The sequence below is a fragment of the Phyllobates terribilis genome, unplaced genomic scaffold (genome assembly GCF_046119375.1).
Source record: "Phyllobates terribilis strain yellow unplaced genomic scaffold, ASM4611937v1 Scaffold_3__8_contigs__length_932513732, whole genome shotgun sequence".
Taxonomy (NCBI): Eukaryota; Metazoa; Chordata; class Amphibia; order Anura; family Dendrobatidae; genus Phyllobates; species Phyllobates terribilis.
Genome location: NW_027362763.1, coordinates 75,255,994 through 75,274,457, shown reverse-complemented (window position 1 = coordinate 75,274,457; position 18,464 = coordinate 75,255,994). Strand labels below are relative to the sequence as shown.

At 38.8% G+C, this 18,464-nt stretch overlaps 1 protein-coding gene across 2 annotated transcripts in view; it reads right to left on the bottom strand.

The window, feature by feature from the left end:
- TFAP2D (transcription factor AP-2 delta) overlaps window positions 1-18,464 on the bottom strand; it is a 61,041-nt gene that overhangs the window by 39,121 nt on the left and 3,456 nt on the right. For both annotated transcript variants that reach the window (XM_073672944.1, XM_073672945.1), the window contains exon 3: window positions 16,625-16,685. In XM_073672944.1, the coding sequence (XP_073529045.1) occupies window positions 16,625-16,685 (61 nt within the window). The remainder of the gene's footprint in view (window positions 1-16,624; window positions 16,686-18,464) is intronic.

The window sequence follows — 18,464 nt, the reverse complement described above, 5'->3', positions numbered from 1 at the left end:
CACCATACTATACTGCACTATACTACATTACACTATACTATACTACACCATACTATACTACACTATATTACACTATACTGTACTACACCATACTATACTGCACTATATTACATTACACTATACTATACTATACTATATTACACTATACTATACCATACTATACTACATTACATTACACTATACTATACTACACCATACTATACTGCATTATATTACATTACACTATACTACACCATACTATACTGCACTATATTACATTACACTATACTATACTACACTATACTATACTACACTATATTACACTATACTATACCATACTATACTACATTACATTACACTATACTATACTACACCATACTATACTGCACTATACTACATTACATTACACTATACTACACCATACTATACTGCACTATATTACATTACACTATACTATACTACACCATACTATACTACACTATATTACACTATACTATACCATACTATACTACATTACATTACACTATACTATACTACACCATACTATACTGCATTATATTACATTACACTATACTACACCATACTATACTGCACTATATTACATTACACTATACTATACTACACTATACTATACTACACTATATTACACTATACTATACCATACTATACTACATTACATTACACTATACTATACTACACCATACTATACTGCATTATATTACATTACACTATACTACACCATACTATACTGCACTATATTACATTACACTATACTATACTACACTATACTATACTACACTATATTACACTATACTACACCATACTATACTACATTACATTACACTATACTATACCATACTATACTACACCATACTATACTGCACTATACTACATTACACTAGACTATACTACACCATACTATACTACACTATATTACACTATACTATACCATACTATACTACATTACATTACACTATACTACACCATACTATACTGCACTATATTACATTACACTATACTATACTACACCATACTATACTACACTATATTACACTATACTATACCATACTATACTAATTACATTACACTATACTATACTACACCATACTATACTGCACTATATTACATTACACTATACTATACTACACTATATTACACTATACTATACCATACTATACTACATTACATTATACTATACTATACTACACCATACTATACTACACTATATTACACTATACTATACCATACTATACTAATTACATTACACTATACTATACTACACCATACTATACTACACTATATTACACTATACTATACCATACTATACTAATTACATTACACTATACTACACCATACTATACTGCATTATATTACATTACACTATACTACACCATACTATACTGCATTATATTACATTACACTATACTACACCATACTATACTACACTATATTACACCATACTATACTACATTACATTATACTATACTATACTACACCATACTATACTACACTATATTACACTATACTATACCATACTATACTAATTACATTACACTATACTATACTACACCATACTATACTACACTATATTACACTATACTACACCATACTATACTACACTATATTACACTATACTATACCATACTATACTAATTACATTACACTATACTATACTACACCATACTATACTACATTACATTACACTATACTATACTACACCATACTATACTGCACTATACTACATTACACTATACTATACTACACCATACTATACTACACTATATTACACTATACTATACCATACTATACTACATTACATTACACTATACTATACTACACCATACTATACTGCACTATACTACATTACACTATACTATACTACACCATGCTATACTACACTATATTACACTATACTATACCATACTATACTAATTACATTACACTATACTATACTACACCATACTATACTACATTACATTACACTATACTATACTACACCATACTATACTGCACTATACTACATTACACTATACTATACTACACCATACTATACTACACTATATTACACTATACTATACCATACTATACTACATTACATTATACTATACTATACTACACCATACTATACTGCACTATATTACATTACACTATACTATACTACACCATACTATACAACACTATATTACACTATACTATACCATACTATACTACATTACATTACACTATACTATACTACACCATACTATACTGCATTATATTACATTACACTATACTATACTACACCATACTATACTACACTATATTACACTATACTATACCATACTATACTACATTACATTACACTATACTATACTACACCATACTATACTACACTATATTACACTATACTATACCATACTATACTACATTACATTATACTATACTATACTACACCATACTATACTGCACTATATTACATTACACTATACTATACTACACCATACTATACTACACTATATTACACTATACTATACCATACTATACTACATTACATTATACTATACTATACTACACCATACTATACTGCACTATATTACATTACACTATACTATACTACACCATACTATACAACACTATATTACACTATACTATACCATACTATACTACATTACATTATACTATACTATACTACACCATACTATACTACATTACATTACACTATACTATACTACACCATACTATACTGCACTATACTACATTACACTATACTATACTACACCATACTATACTACACTATATTACACTATACTATACTACACTATACTATACTACACAATTCCATACTGAACTATGCTATAATACAATATACTACAATACACTATACTACATTACACCATACTACACCATACTACACAATTCCATACTGAACTATGCTATAATACAATATACTACAATACACTATACTACATTACACCATACTACACCATACTACACAATTCCATACTGAACTATGCTATAATACAATATACTACATTATACTATACTACACTACACTATACTACATTACACTATACTATACTACACTACATTACACTATACCATACTACATTACACAATACCATACTACACCATACTATACCGCACTATTCCATTCTGCACTACACTATAGTACACTATACTACATTACACTATGCTACATTACACTACACTATATTACACTATACTATACCATACTATAATATACTACATTACACTATACTATACTACGCCATACTATACTGCACTATACTATATTATAATATATTATACTACACCATACTATACTTCATTACACTACATTACACTATACTACACCATACTATACTACACAATTCCATACAGAACTATGCTATAATACAATATACTACATTACACTATACTACATTACACTTTACTATACTGCACTATACTACATTAAACTATACTATACTACATTACACCATACTGCACTATTCCATACTTAACTATGCTATAATACAATATACTACATTACACAATACAATACTATACTGTACTACATTACACTATATTATACTACACTATACTACTAAATGATTTTGTGCCCTGGCACTGACCACAGCCCCATGTACTGTCAGCTATGAACCTACTGATGTGGTACAAACAAGTTATGCGTTATTGGCATGAGTATTTTCTAATTGAGGTGCCCCATATTTCACTCCCCCAGCCACACGCAAATTGATACATTGCACCCAGGCATTTATACATGGCACCCATGCATTGATACATGGCACCCAAGCATTGATACATGGCACCCAGACATTGATACATGGCACCCAGTCATTGATACATGTCACATAAGCATTGATACATGGCACCTGGACATTGATACATTGCAACCAGGCATTGGTACATGGCACCCAGGCATTGATACATGGCACCCAGGCATTGATACATTGCACCCAAGCATTGATACATGGCACCCAGGCATTGATACATGGCACCCAAGCTTTGATACAGGGCACCTAGGCATTGGTACTTGGCACCCTGAGATTGATACATGGCACTCAGGTATTGATACATGGCATTTAGGCATTGATACATTGCACCCAAGCATTGATACATGGCACCCAGGCATTAATACATGGCACCCAGGCATTGATACATGACACCCAGGCATTGATACATGGCAACCAGACATTGATACATGGCACCCAGGCATTGATACACGGCACCCAATCATTGATACATGGCACCAAAGCATTGGTACATGGCACCCGGGCATTGATACACGGCACCCAGGCATTGATACATGGCACCCAGTTCATTGATACATGGCACCCAGGCATTGATACATGGCAACCAGGCATTGATACATGACACCCAGGCATTGATACATGGCACCCAGACATTAATACATGGCACCCAGGCATTGATACAGGGCACCCAAGCATTGATACATGGCACCTAGGCATTGATACATTGCACCTAGGCATTGATACATGGCACCCAGGCATTGGTACGTGGCACCCAGACATTAATACATGGCACCCAGGCATTGATACATGGCATTTAGGCATTGATACATGGCACGCAGGCATTGATACATGGCACCCAGGCATTGGTACATGGCACCCAGGCATTGACATATGGCACCCAGGCATTGACACGTGGCACCCAGGCATTGATATGTGGCACCCAGGCATTGATACATGGCACCCAGGCATTGATACATGGCACCAAGGCATTGGTACATGGCACCCAGGCATTTATACATGGCACCTGGGCATTGATACATGGCACCCAGGCATTGATACATTGCACCCAGGCATTGATACATGGCACCCAATCATTGATACATGGGACCCAAACATTGATACATGGCACTCAGGCATTGGTACATGGCATCCAAGCATTGATACATGGCACCCAGGCATTGATACATGGCATCCAAGCATTGATACATGGCATCCAAGCATTGATACATGGCACCCAATCATTGATATATGGCACCCAAGCATTGATACATGGCATCCAAGCATTGATACATGGCACCCAGGCATTGATACATGGCACCCAATCATTGATACATGCCACCCAGGCATTGATACATGGCAACCAGACATTGATACATGGCACCCAGGCATTGATATATGGCACCCAGACATTGATACATGGCACCCAGGCATTGATATATGACACCCGGGCATTGATACATGGCACCCAAGCATTGATACATGGCACACTGACATTGATATATGGCACCCAAGCATTGATACATGGCACCCAGGCATTGATACATGGCACCCAGGCATTGATACATTGCACCCAAGCATTGATACATGGCACCCAGGCATTGATACATGGCACCCAAGCTTTGATACAGGGCACCCAGGCATTGGTACTTGGCACCCTGAGATTGATACATGGCACTCAGGTATTGATACATGGCATTTAGGCATTGATACATTGCACCCAAGCATTGATACATGATTCCCCAACAGTGATACATGGCACCCAGGCATTAATACATGGCACCCAGGCATTGATACATGACACCCAGACATTGATACATGGCACCCAGGCATTGATACATGGCAACCAGACATTGATACATGGCACCCAAACATTAATACATGGCACCCAGGGATTGATACATGGCACCCGAGCATTGATACGTGGCACCCGGGCATTGATACGTGGCACCCAAGCATTGATACATGGCACCCAGCCATTGATACATGGCACCCAGGCTTTAATACATGGCACCCAGAAATTGATACATGGCACCCAAGCATTGATACATGGCACCCAGGCATTGATACATGGCATCTAGGCATTGATACATGGCACCCAAGCATTGATACATGGCACCAAGGCATTGGTACATGGCACCCTGAGATTGATAGATGTCACCCAGGCATTGATACATGGCACCCAGGCATTGATACATTGCACCCAAGCATTGATATATAACACCCAAGAAGTGATACATGGCACCCAGGCATTGATACATGGCACCCAGGCATTAATACATGGCACCCAGACATTGATTCATGGCACCCAGGCATTGATACATGGCACCCAGACATTTATACATGGCACCCAGGCATTGATACATGGCACCCAGGCATTGATACATGGCAACCAGACATTGATACATGGCACCCAGGGATTGATACATGGCACCCAAGCATTGATACATGGCACCTAGGCATTGATACATGGCACCCAGGCATTGATACATGGCACCCGGGCATTGATACATGACACCCAAGCATTGATACATGGCACCCAGACATTAATACATGGCACCCAGGCATTGATACATAGCACCCAGGCATTGATACATGGCACCCAGGCATTGATACATGGCACCCAAGCATTGATATGGCACCTAGGCATTGATACATGGCACCTTGGCATTGATACATGGCACCCTGGCATTGGTACATGGCACCCAAGCATTGATACATGGCACCCAGGCATTGATACATGGCACCTAGGCATTGATACATGGCACCTAGGCATTGATACATGGCATCCAGGCATTGATACATGGTACCCAGGCATTGATACATGGCACTCTGAGATTGAAACATGGCACCCAGGCATTGATACATGGCATTTAGGCATTGATACATGGCACCCAGGCATTGATATATGGCACCCAGGTATTGATACATGGCACCCAGGCATTGATACATGGCACCCAGGCATTGGTACATGGCACCCAAGCATTGATACATGGCACCCAGGCATTGATACATGGCACCTAGGCATTGATACATGGCACCCAGGGATTGATACATGGCACCCAGGCATTGATACATGGTACACAGACATTGATACATGGCACCCAAGCATTGATGCATGGCACCCAAGCATTGATACATGGCACCTAGGCATTGATACATGGCACCCAGGCATTGATACATGGCACCCAGGTATTAGTACATGGCACCCAATAATTGATACATGGCACCCAGGCATTGGTACATGGCACCCAGGCATTGGTACATGGCACCCAAGCATTGATACATGGCACCCAGTGATTTATACATGGCACCCAGACATTAATACATGGCACCCAGGCATTGATACATGGCACCCGGGCATTGATACATGGCACCCAGACATTAATACATGGCACCCAGGCATTGATACATGGCACCCAGACATTAATACATGGTGCCCAGACATTAATACGTGGCACCCAAGCATTGATACATGACACCCAGGCATTGATACATGGCACCCAGATATTAATACATGGCACCCAGGCATTGATACAGGGCACCCAAGCATTGATACATGGCACCTAGGCATTGATACATTGCACCTAGGCATTGATACATGGCACCCAGGCATTGGTACGTGGCACCCAGACATTAATACATGGCACCCAGGCATTGATACATGGCATTTAGGCATTGATACATGGCACCCAGGCATTGATACATGGCACCCAGGCATTGGTACATGGCACCCAGGCATTGACATATGGCACCCAGGCATTGACACGTGGCACCCAGGCATTGATATGTGGCACCCAGGCATTGATACATGGCACCCAGGCATTGATACATGGCACCAAGGCATTGGTACATGGCACCCAGGCATTTATACATGGCACCCGGGCATTGATACATGGCACCCAGGCATTGATACATTGCACCCAGGCATTGATACATGGCACCCAAGCATTGATACATGGCACCCAGGCATTGATACATGGCACCCAAGCATTGATACATGGCACCCAGGCATTGATACATGGCACCCAGTCACTGATACATGGCACCTAGGCATTGATACATGGCACCCAGGCATTGATACATGGCACCCAGGCACTGATATATGGCACCCAGGCATTGATACATGGCACCCAGGCACTGATACATGGCACCCAGGCATTGATACATGGCACCCAGGCATTGATACATGGCACCCTCCTACGTGGGGGATCTTACTCTAGTAATGCAGGAGGAAGATGTTACATGGGTGAAAGGTCTTATAATGACTGGTTTCCTTCGTGTTCTGTACCCTGGCATCCTGGCATAGAAGAGCGGCCATCTGCTAAGGGGTAGATATTAGTCACCCGATGCAATAGGAACACCCTATGTTTATGGGGTGAAGCAATGGGTGGACCTATGTATGATGAAAGCCTCCCATGTGTCCTCAGCCCTGCCATCTTGGGATTAATGGATGGTCCTTTACTAAGTAGCAAATATTATTATATTGATGTAGTAGGAACATGTATCTGATATTATTGGATGTAGAGGTGGTTGGACTGCTGCTTCCAATATGTCCTGTACCCTGACATCTAGAAACTAAAGCATGGTCGTTACTGAGTGCCAGCTAAAGGTGCAGAGATCTAGCAGGACAAACTGATGTGATGAAATGACTGAAGACCCCAATAAACTTCTTGCCTTGGCATAGGGGCATCGATGCCTGGCTCTTTGTTATTGGCCAATATGACTATGGCATAAAGTGGCAGATAGTCTACCATTTTCTTTACGTTGACTGAAGACTTCACTACATGCCCTGCCCTGGCATCCTGGCATTGATGGATGGATCTCGATAAGTGTTGGTATTACTCTAGTGACTGGTCTAGTAATGCAGAGGAAACATGGCTATGGGATGAGGTGACGGAGAGAGCGTCTTTCCCATATATTGACCGAATCCTCCAGTTCACCCTTCTCCTTGGCATCCTGGCATTGATGAATGACCCCTGCTCAGTGGCAGATGGTATACTATGATTAGTCTATAGTCTGTGATGCAGTAGGAACATTGTATAGGTCTACTGGATGAAGTGAAGGTTGGAGTATTTTTCCCTTATATTGACTGAAGCTTCCAGTAGACCCTTTGCCTTCTCATCCTGACATTGATGCCTCTCCCTCTGCTACATGACTGATATTAGTATAGTGATGCCGAAACATGTTCTGAAAATAAAGGATGAAGTGATGATGCCTTCCCTTCCTTAAAGACGCCAATCCACCCCTTGTCCTGGCATTGATGGATGGCTTTCTGCTGAGTAGGTATTAGTCTAGTCATCCTTAGACCCATGACTATGGGGGTGAAGTGATGGGTAGAGTGTATTTCCCTTGTTACAACTGAAGCCTCCATTATGCCCCATGCCCAGGCATCCTGGCATTGATAAGTGACCCTATACTATGTGGCAGATATTACTCAGAATCTAGATTCCCTATCAGAATGTCTTTGGAGTGTGGGAAGAAACCGGAGAACGTAGAGGAAATCCATACAAACACGGGGAGAACATACAAACTCTTTGCAGATGTTGTCCTTGGTGGGACCTCAAAGCTGCAAAGCAACAGTACTAACCACTGAGCCACCGTGCTGCCCAAATGATTGGAGTTTCCCACACTCCCCTCATTTTGGCATCCTGGCATTGATAAATGGCTCTGTGCTAGGTGGCAGATATTAGTCTATGCTTAATCTAGAAATACAGTAGCAAGATGTTACGAGTCTATGAGATGAAGTGACCGGTAAGATGCTTTTCTGTAATGTTGACTGAAGACCCCAGTCTACTATTTGCCCTGGCATCCAAGCGTTGACACATGGCCCTCTGCTACTTAGTTGATATTAGTTGAGTAATGGAGAAGGGGAGTCAAGAAGTGATGGGTAGGGTGGATTCAGTCAACATACGGGGGACACATCTCACCGGTCACATCATCCCATAGACTCATACTATGTTCCTACTGCATCACTAGACAGAAGCGTCTAGTGCTCCCTAGCCCTGGCATCCTGGCATTGATGAATGAACCTCTGCTACTTGGCAGATATAAGTCTAGTTATGTAGTGGGAGTGCAATATGGGTCATGGAGTGATAGGTTGGATGCATTTCCCTTACATTGACTGAAGCATCTAGTGCACCGGGCATCCTGTCATTGATGAATGGCCCTCTGCTACTTGGCAGATATATCTCTAGTAATATAGTAGGTAAAATAGAAAAATCATGGCACTCTTTTATGAATTAATGCATGTAATTTTTATTGTAATTCAAAGCATATCAAATATTGACGTTTCGGTCAAACAAGACCTTCAGCAGAAAATGATGTGCAGCACATCTCACCCCCACTGCAGTCTCGCGATCTCTGTTTCCTTAGTAATCCACATCTCCTGATGAAGGTCTTGTTTGACTGAAACATCAATATTTGTTATGCTTTGGATTAAAATTAAAAATTACATGAATTGATTTATATAGGAGTGCTTTTCTATTCTATGGACATTGGAGTGATATACTATCCGAGCACCCTTCACCCTTCAATAGTAGAATGACGTGTCACCCTGTCTAGTAATGTAGTAGGAACGTAGTATGGGTCATGAAGTGAGGAGTTGTGTACTTTTCCCTTACGTTGATTGAAGCCTCCGGTGCACCCTTTGCCCTGCCATTGATGAATGGCCCTCCACTTTGTGACATATATAATGTTAATAATGTAGTAGTAGGAACATAGTGTGGGTCATGAAGTGATGGACTGGGTGCATTTCCCTAACGTTCCCTTTACCCTGGTATCTAGCATTGGCCCTTTGCTACCTGGTAGATATTAGTCTAGTGATGTAATAGGAACAAATTATGGGTCATAAAGTGATGGGTTGGGTGTTTGCCACTTACGTTCCCTTTGCCCTGACATCCTGGCATTGGTGAATGGCCACCTGCTGCTTGGCAGACATAGACTCATGGAGAGATCGGTTGGGTGCTTGTCCCTTACGTTCTCTTTGCCCTGGCATCCTGGCATTGATTAATGGCCCCCCACTTTTTGGCAGACATAGACTCATGGAGTAATTTGTCGGGTGCGTGTCCCTTTCATTCCCTTTGCCCTGGCATCCTGGCATTGGTGAATGGCCACCTGTTACTTGGCTGACCTAGACTTATGGAATGATGGGTTGGGTGCTTTTCCCTTACGATCCCTTTGCCCTGGCATCCTGACATTGGTGAATGGCACCTTGCTACTTGGCAGACATAGACTCATGAAGTAATGGGTTGGGTGCTTTTCTCTTACGTTTGCTGAACCCTCCAGTGCACTCTCTGCCCTGGCATCCTGGCATTGATGAATTGCCCTCTGCTACTTGGCAGATATAACTATAGTAATTTAGGAACATAGTAATGTGTCATAGAGTGATGGGTTGGGTTCTTCTTCCTTACGTTCCCTTTGACCTGGAATCCTGGCATTGATCAATGACCCCCTGTTACTTGACAGACATAGACTCATGGAGTGATGGGTTCGATGCTTCTCCCTTACATTCCTTTTGCCCTGGTATCCTGGTATTGATGAATGGCCCCTTGCTACTTGTCAGATATTAGTCTAGTAATGTAGTAGAAACATAGTGTGGGTTCGAAGTGATGGGTTGGGTGTTTTTCCATAACGTTCCCTTTGCCCTGGTATCCGGGCATCTGTGAATGGCCCCCTGCTACTTGGCAGACATAGACTCATGGAGTGATGGATTGGGTGCTTCTCCCTTACATTGCCTTTGCCCCGGCATCCTGGCATCGATGAATGGACCCTTGCTACTTGGCAAATGGGTTGGGTGCTTCTACCTTATGTTCCCCTTGCCCTAGTATCCTGGCATTGATGAATGGCCCCTTGCTACTTGGCAGACATAGACTCATGAAGTGATGGGTTGGGTGCTTCTCCCTTACGTTCCCTTTGCCCTGGACTCCTGGCATCTATCAATGACCCCCTGATACTTGGCAGACATAGACTCATGGAGTGATGGGTTGGGTGCTTCTCCCTTACGTTCCCTTTGCCCTGGAATCTTGGCATCGATGAATGGACCCTTGTTACTTGGCAGATGGGTTGGGTGCTCTTTTCCCTTACATTCCCTTTGCCCTGGCATCGATGAATGGTCACTTGCTACTTGGCACACATAAACTCAAGGAGTGATGGGTTGGGTGCTTCTCCCTTACGTTGTCTTTGCCCTGGAATCCTGGCATCGATCAATGACCCCCTGATACTTGGCAGACATAGACTCATGGAGTGATGGGTTGGGTGCTTCTCCCTTACATTCCCTTTGCCCCGGCATCCTGGCATCGATAAATGGACCCTGGCTACTTGGCAGATGGGTTGGGTGCTTCTCCCTTATGTTCCCCTTGCCCTAGCATCCTGGCGTTGATGAATGGCCCCCTGCTACTTGGCAGACATAAACTCATGGAGTGATGGGTTATTTGCTTCTCCCTTACGTTCCCTTTGCCCCAGCATCCTGGCATCGATGAATGGACCCTTGCTACTTGGCAGATGGGTTGGGTACTCTTCTCCCTTACGTTCCCTTTGCCCTGGCATCCTGGCATTGATGAATGGTCAATTGCTACTTGGCACACATAAACTCATGGAGTGATGGGTTGGGTGCTTCTCCCTTACGTTGCCTTTGCCCTGGAATCCTGGCATTGATCAATGACCCCCTGATACTTGGCAGACATAGACTCATGTAGTGATGGGTTGGGTGCTTCTCCCTTACGGTGACTGCAGCCTCCGGTGCACCCTTTGCCCCGGCATCCTGGCATCGATGAATGGCCCTCCGCTAAGTGGCAGCTATTACTCCAGTGATTCAGGCCTGGCCTAGAGTTTTTAACCAAATAAGATCTGACATCTCCGTCTCGCAGTAAACGCCTCGCCATTCGCATGTCAGTCACCTCTAAGCGATTTGACAATCTCAAGATCTTTTAAAACTGAAAGGATTTCAGATCATATTAATTCCCCAAAAATGTTTTGATTCAAAGTAGTTTGTATTTTATGTTGCCAAGGGCAAATGGAAGAAAAAAAACCTTGTTGCCGGTAGTCTTGTCCTCTCTTCATGGCCTAGAGGCGATAGTAGTATTTAAGCTTTTTGAAATTTGCCTGGGGCGTCCAGGCTGCATGATCACAAAGAGGAACATGAGTTTTTTTGGACTCCATCATCGAGACATCATGAAACGGCACGGGCCAAAATGTCACCGCGTTATTCTTTTTTTTCCTCTTTGGCTTCAAATATTAAGAGCCTCATCCCCAACTTATACGTTAAGCTCCACTCCATACAGCTGTACATTTGACTTTTTATCAAACAATTCTTCAGAAAACACACTGATCTTTTTAACTAAGCATCAGTTCTCCCAAAAAAAAAAATGGTAAAAAAAAAGTTGATTTTTTTTTTTTTTTTTTTTAATGATTAAAAACACTGCCTGCTCCTGTAAATAGCAGCCCGGCTTCTTAGTAATTTCTTTTGAAATTGGTTATCTGAATATTCAACTAAGGCAAAAGCTCGACTCTGTATGAACAACATTAATATGATCTCTGCAGAGTTTGCTACTCGGAAATATTAGCATATCAAAGTAGGTGCCTTAGGCTGGAAAAAGCATCGATACACAAGAAGCAGGCAGAGTAAAGATTATTGGTTGTGATGGGGAGAGTAGAGGAGCTGGAGGGGATGCGGTGCACACCATTAACTAGAAGTGATAGCAGCGGGATCTTTGCATCACTTCAGCTGCAAATATTATATCTGAACCCTATGATCCCAGACCTTGTGGTAGAACATTCCCCAAAATAAGGCGCTCAAACAATGAACAACACCCATCTGTACGAAAGGACCAATGGGATACTAGACCTGAAGCCAGAAAGTAAAATCTTTTAGAAAATGACTGTTAACATTAATCACAGCTATGTATAAAACTGTGGAGGGTCTCAGGAAATGGGGGACACATATCTCTTCTTATGGCAGCAAATTTATATAGTAAAATTTTTTGGGGGGAATTTCCTATTAATGTTCCCACTGAACAGCATTATCCTCAGTCTTTTCCTATCCTGATCACAGAGAACAATAGATCCACCCTGCAATGGTAGATTAGATGGACTTTAGGTTTTTGTATCCATTTAACACATCCTACATGAAAGAAAGAAAGATGTATTCTGTATTCATGCTCGTGTCAACAGATCGAAAACTGCGCCCCTGATCTATTCACTACTTCCTCCATTGAATTCTAGGTCAGCCCTTTGGCCTTTTAAGGTGTAGACAAAGGAAAGGGTAAAATAAATAATAAATAACAAATTATATATATATTTATATATAAGAAAATTATACATAAATAATGTGAGTATATCTATCTATCCAGTTTTCAATATATGTATATATAGGTATTCTTACTTTTTTTTACCTTTTCAATGTCTTGTTTGTATACTAGAATTCTAGTATACACACATTATGTATATATAATACATATATATGTCTATCTCTCTATATACATATATATGAATATATATATGAGCAGATAGATACAGTAGATAGATAGATAATAGATAGATAGATAGATAGATAGATAGATAGGTAATAGATAGATAGATAATAGATAGATAATAGATAGATAATAGATAGATAGATAATAGATAGATAGATAATAGATAGATAGATGATAGATAATAGATAGATAGATAATAGATAGATAGATAGATATTAGATAGATAGATAGATAGATAATAGATAGATAGATAATAGATAGATAGATAATAGATAGATAGATAATAAATAGATAGATAATAAATAGATAGATAATAGATAGATAATAGATAGATAATAGATAGATAATAAATAGATAGATAATAGATAGATAACAGATAGATAATAGATAGATAGATAGATAGATAGATAGATAGATAGATAATAAATAACAGATAGAGCACAATGTCTCTTTGTAATAGTAATCATTAAAGACCATGCTATTTCTATTACTATTATGTCATAATGTGTTAGTTTGTTCTGTCTTTTAGCAGGTGGTTACATATTACCAGAGTTTCTCACATTATTAAATATGAGGCATATTTATATAGTATTGGATATTATATTGTGACGTATAAAACAACTTTACTGTGTAAAATAGTACATAATACTAGACTAAAAACCTTCTAAATTTGGTAACACGGAGATAAAGATGAAATATTTCTGTATTATTGCCTCTAATGGCAAACTGTATACAGTGATGTATTAATATAATATGTACATAAAGATTAGTATTAATAATAATGACAATAATCATCTCAGCGATGTGTGCGGTTCCCCGCTGATGCCGCGGATGCAGGGAGCGGAGCTGTCCGTTCAGCACCAGCCTGTCCCCCTGGCAGACACCGCGCCCTCCCTATACCGCGCTGCTCCAGGAAAAGACCAGTCCTTACTGCTGGGTGCAGGTGTCTCACAAGGCAGAAATACATGTATGTAAACACACAGAACAACACTTATATGTGTAAAATACAGCTGTGCTGTATCTGTGTGTGCATGTATTAATACACACAAACGTGTATGCATTCCCCCTTTTTTTAATTAGTGAAAAATGATGATTATTATTATTACTTTGCAGAATCTAGAGGTTAAAAGTTATTGCAGTTTACTCATATGAATGGCTTGCTGCTTCCCATTTTTTTTTGCCGCTGGTTCCTATAGCTAGATGATAGATAGATAGATAGATGATAGATAGATAATAGATAGATGATAGATAGATAGATAGATGATAGATAGATAATAGATAGATGATAGATAGATAGATAGATAGATGATAGATAGATAATAGATAGATAGATAGATAGATAGATGATAGATAGATAATAGATAGATAGATAGATAGATGATAGATAGATAGATGATAGATAGATAGATAGATAGAGAGATAGATAGATAATAGATAGATAGATAGATAGATAGATAATAGATAGATAGATAGATGATAGATAGATAGATGATATATAGATGATAGATAGATAGATAATAGATAATAGATAGATGATAGATAGATGATAGATAGATAGATAGATAGATAATAGATAGATAGATGATAGATAGATGATAGATAGATAGATAATAGATAGATAGATAATAGATAGATAATAGATGATAGATAATAGATAATAGATAGATAGATAGATAGATGGATAGATAGATAATAGATAGATAGATAATAGATGACAGATAGATAATAGATAGATAGACAGACAATAAATAGAGAGATAATAGATAGATAATAATAGATAGATAATAGATAATAGATAGATAGATAGATAGATAATAGATAGATAGATGATAGATAGATAGATAATAGATAGATAGATAGATAATAGATAGATAGATAGATGATAGATAGATAATAGATAGATAGATAATAGATGATAGATAGATAATAGATAGATAGATAGATAGATAATAGATAATGGATAGATAGATAGATAGATAGATAATAGATAGATAATAGATAGATAGATAGATAATAGATAGATAGGTAATAGCTATGAATATCTAGAAAACATAATACTATCTGTGGCCTAAGCAGCTAGATGCCCTATACTGTAACTTACAGTTAACCATTTAATTCCCTCAATACAAGTCAAAACAGAAAGGGAACATGAAGTAGCAGGCGGGGCGTCTAATAAGCAGACCGCTGCAGACAATGACGGCTACAGCAAGTGTCAGTGTGAAAAAACGTAAACCTGCTGTGTGCCCATGTGGCTTTGACTCAGTGTAACGCAATAGCAGTAAATTCAAATTCAAAGAAACTATACTATATGGAAAAACATAATATAATATAATATAATATAATATAATATAATATATGCTTGAAAATCTATTAGCATTTCCCGATCTAAAGTAAGAATTACAAACAATGCACACAGAAGAGATTGGTGAGGAGGACACCTACCTCGTCTTATCACACCACCCTGACTATTAAGCACAAGTCCACACTGGGCCTCCACCGATCCCTGCAAGAGGAAATGAAGGAGTGAAAAAATAGGAAATAAGAAAACAACAAAAGATACATTTATCATTATCTATGTATTTATCTATCCATCCATTTATCTGTCTATCTATGTATGTTTCTAACTATCTAATATGTATCTTTCTATATACGTATGTATCTCATATATACTTATCTATATACCTTTCATGTATCTTTCTTTCTATCTATTATCTATATATTATCTATCCAGCTTTTATCTATATCTGTCTCACATCTTTTACCTTTTTATATATATATTTATATATTAACTATTATGTATCTTTCTATGTATATATTTATCTATCATCTATTCATATATCTATCTATTATTTATCTATCTAGCTATCTATGATTTATCAAGTTTTCATTATATCTAATATTTACCTATGTCGTATATCATATCTATCTATGTCTCATAGTTATTTATCGTTCTATCTATATAATAATCACTATGTGTCTTTCTATGTATATATATATATATATATATATATACTTATCTATCTATATCTATCTCTCTGTATCTATCTATCTATCTATTATCTTTATTATCTATCTATCTCATATCTATCTATTATCTATCTATCTATCTATCTATCTAATTATCTATCTATCCATCTGTTATCTATCTATCTATTATCTATCTAACGATCTGTTATCTATCTATCTATCTATCTATCTATCTATCTATCTATCTATCTATCTATCTATCCATCTATCATCTATATCTCTTTTTCTCCCATCCTTACATTCACACAGACTATAATCATGATTATAAACCCCATTGCACCGGGTATATTGAATATGTATGAGCAGAACAGATTTCACCATATTTAATTCGCATTTTTTTGCGCACAATGTGGATAATTTGCTGAATTTCTAATCTCTATAATCTTCTATATATAATTTCCAAACACTAACCAGGCCTGAACAGCTTTGGAACCAGTCTGGCAAATGGTGGGATAAGGCAGTCAGGTCATGTCACCTCTCTCTCCCCCCAGCAGCCTCTTTACAGTCTCCACATTTCTTTCAAACCCCGAATTGTAAGATCTTCAGAAAATAACACACGTTTGAGTTCTGCCTTAAAGTGATTATGAAATCGATAGAAGAGAAAACGTGAAGCTCTGTATAAATTACTGCGGTGATGAGAAAAGGTGTGACAGGGGCTTTTGTTGCCCATGGAAAATCTTTTTAGGGGACTCAAAGATGCCTCTAGCAGCCGCAAGACTGTTTGCATCTGTTCCCTTGACTTAAACACCCTGCAAAGTATTGGGGGGCTCATTTATTATTCCACACAAGGAAATATATTTACATTTCAGGCATTAATTACCCCACAGGGGCAAAACACCCACTGAAAAGGATCCTTACGTCTCACAATAAGGTGTCCCTGCAAGCGGCAATTGCTTGAATTTTGCAAAAGATTGTTTATTACAGACTATTCTGATTATTATTTTTTTTCTTGGTATATAAATGTGTTAATATGTATTTATTTATTTTCTTTGTAACTTGTAACTTGCTGTTTGGTCGGATGACATTGCATAAATGACTAGTTGAATAGGTTTAAGTCGCAAATTGGATAAACTACGGTGTTCTTTTGCTGGGGAATTAGCTTTTGTCTCCCCCCTTTGCAAATTCTCTAATCCCTCTTTTGAATGATGCCATGCTCGGTGACTGGCAATGCACAAAAAATTTGTACAGATTGGAGAAATCAGCAGCAGACGTGGAAAAGAATAAAAAGAATAAGGTCGGTCTCCTATTGAAAACT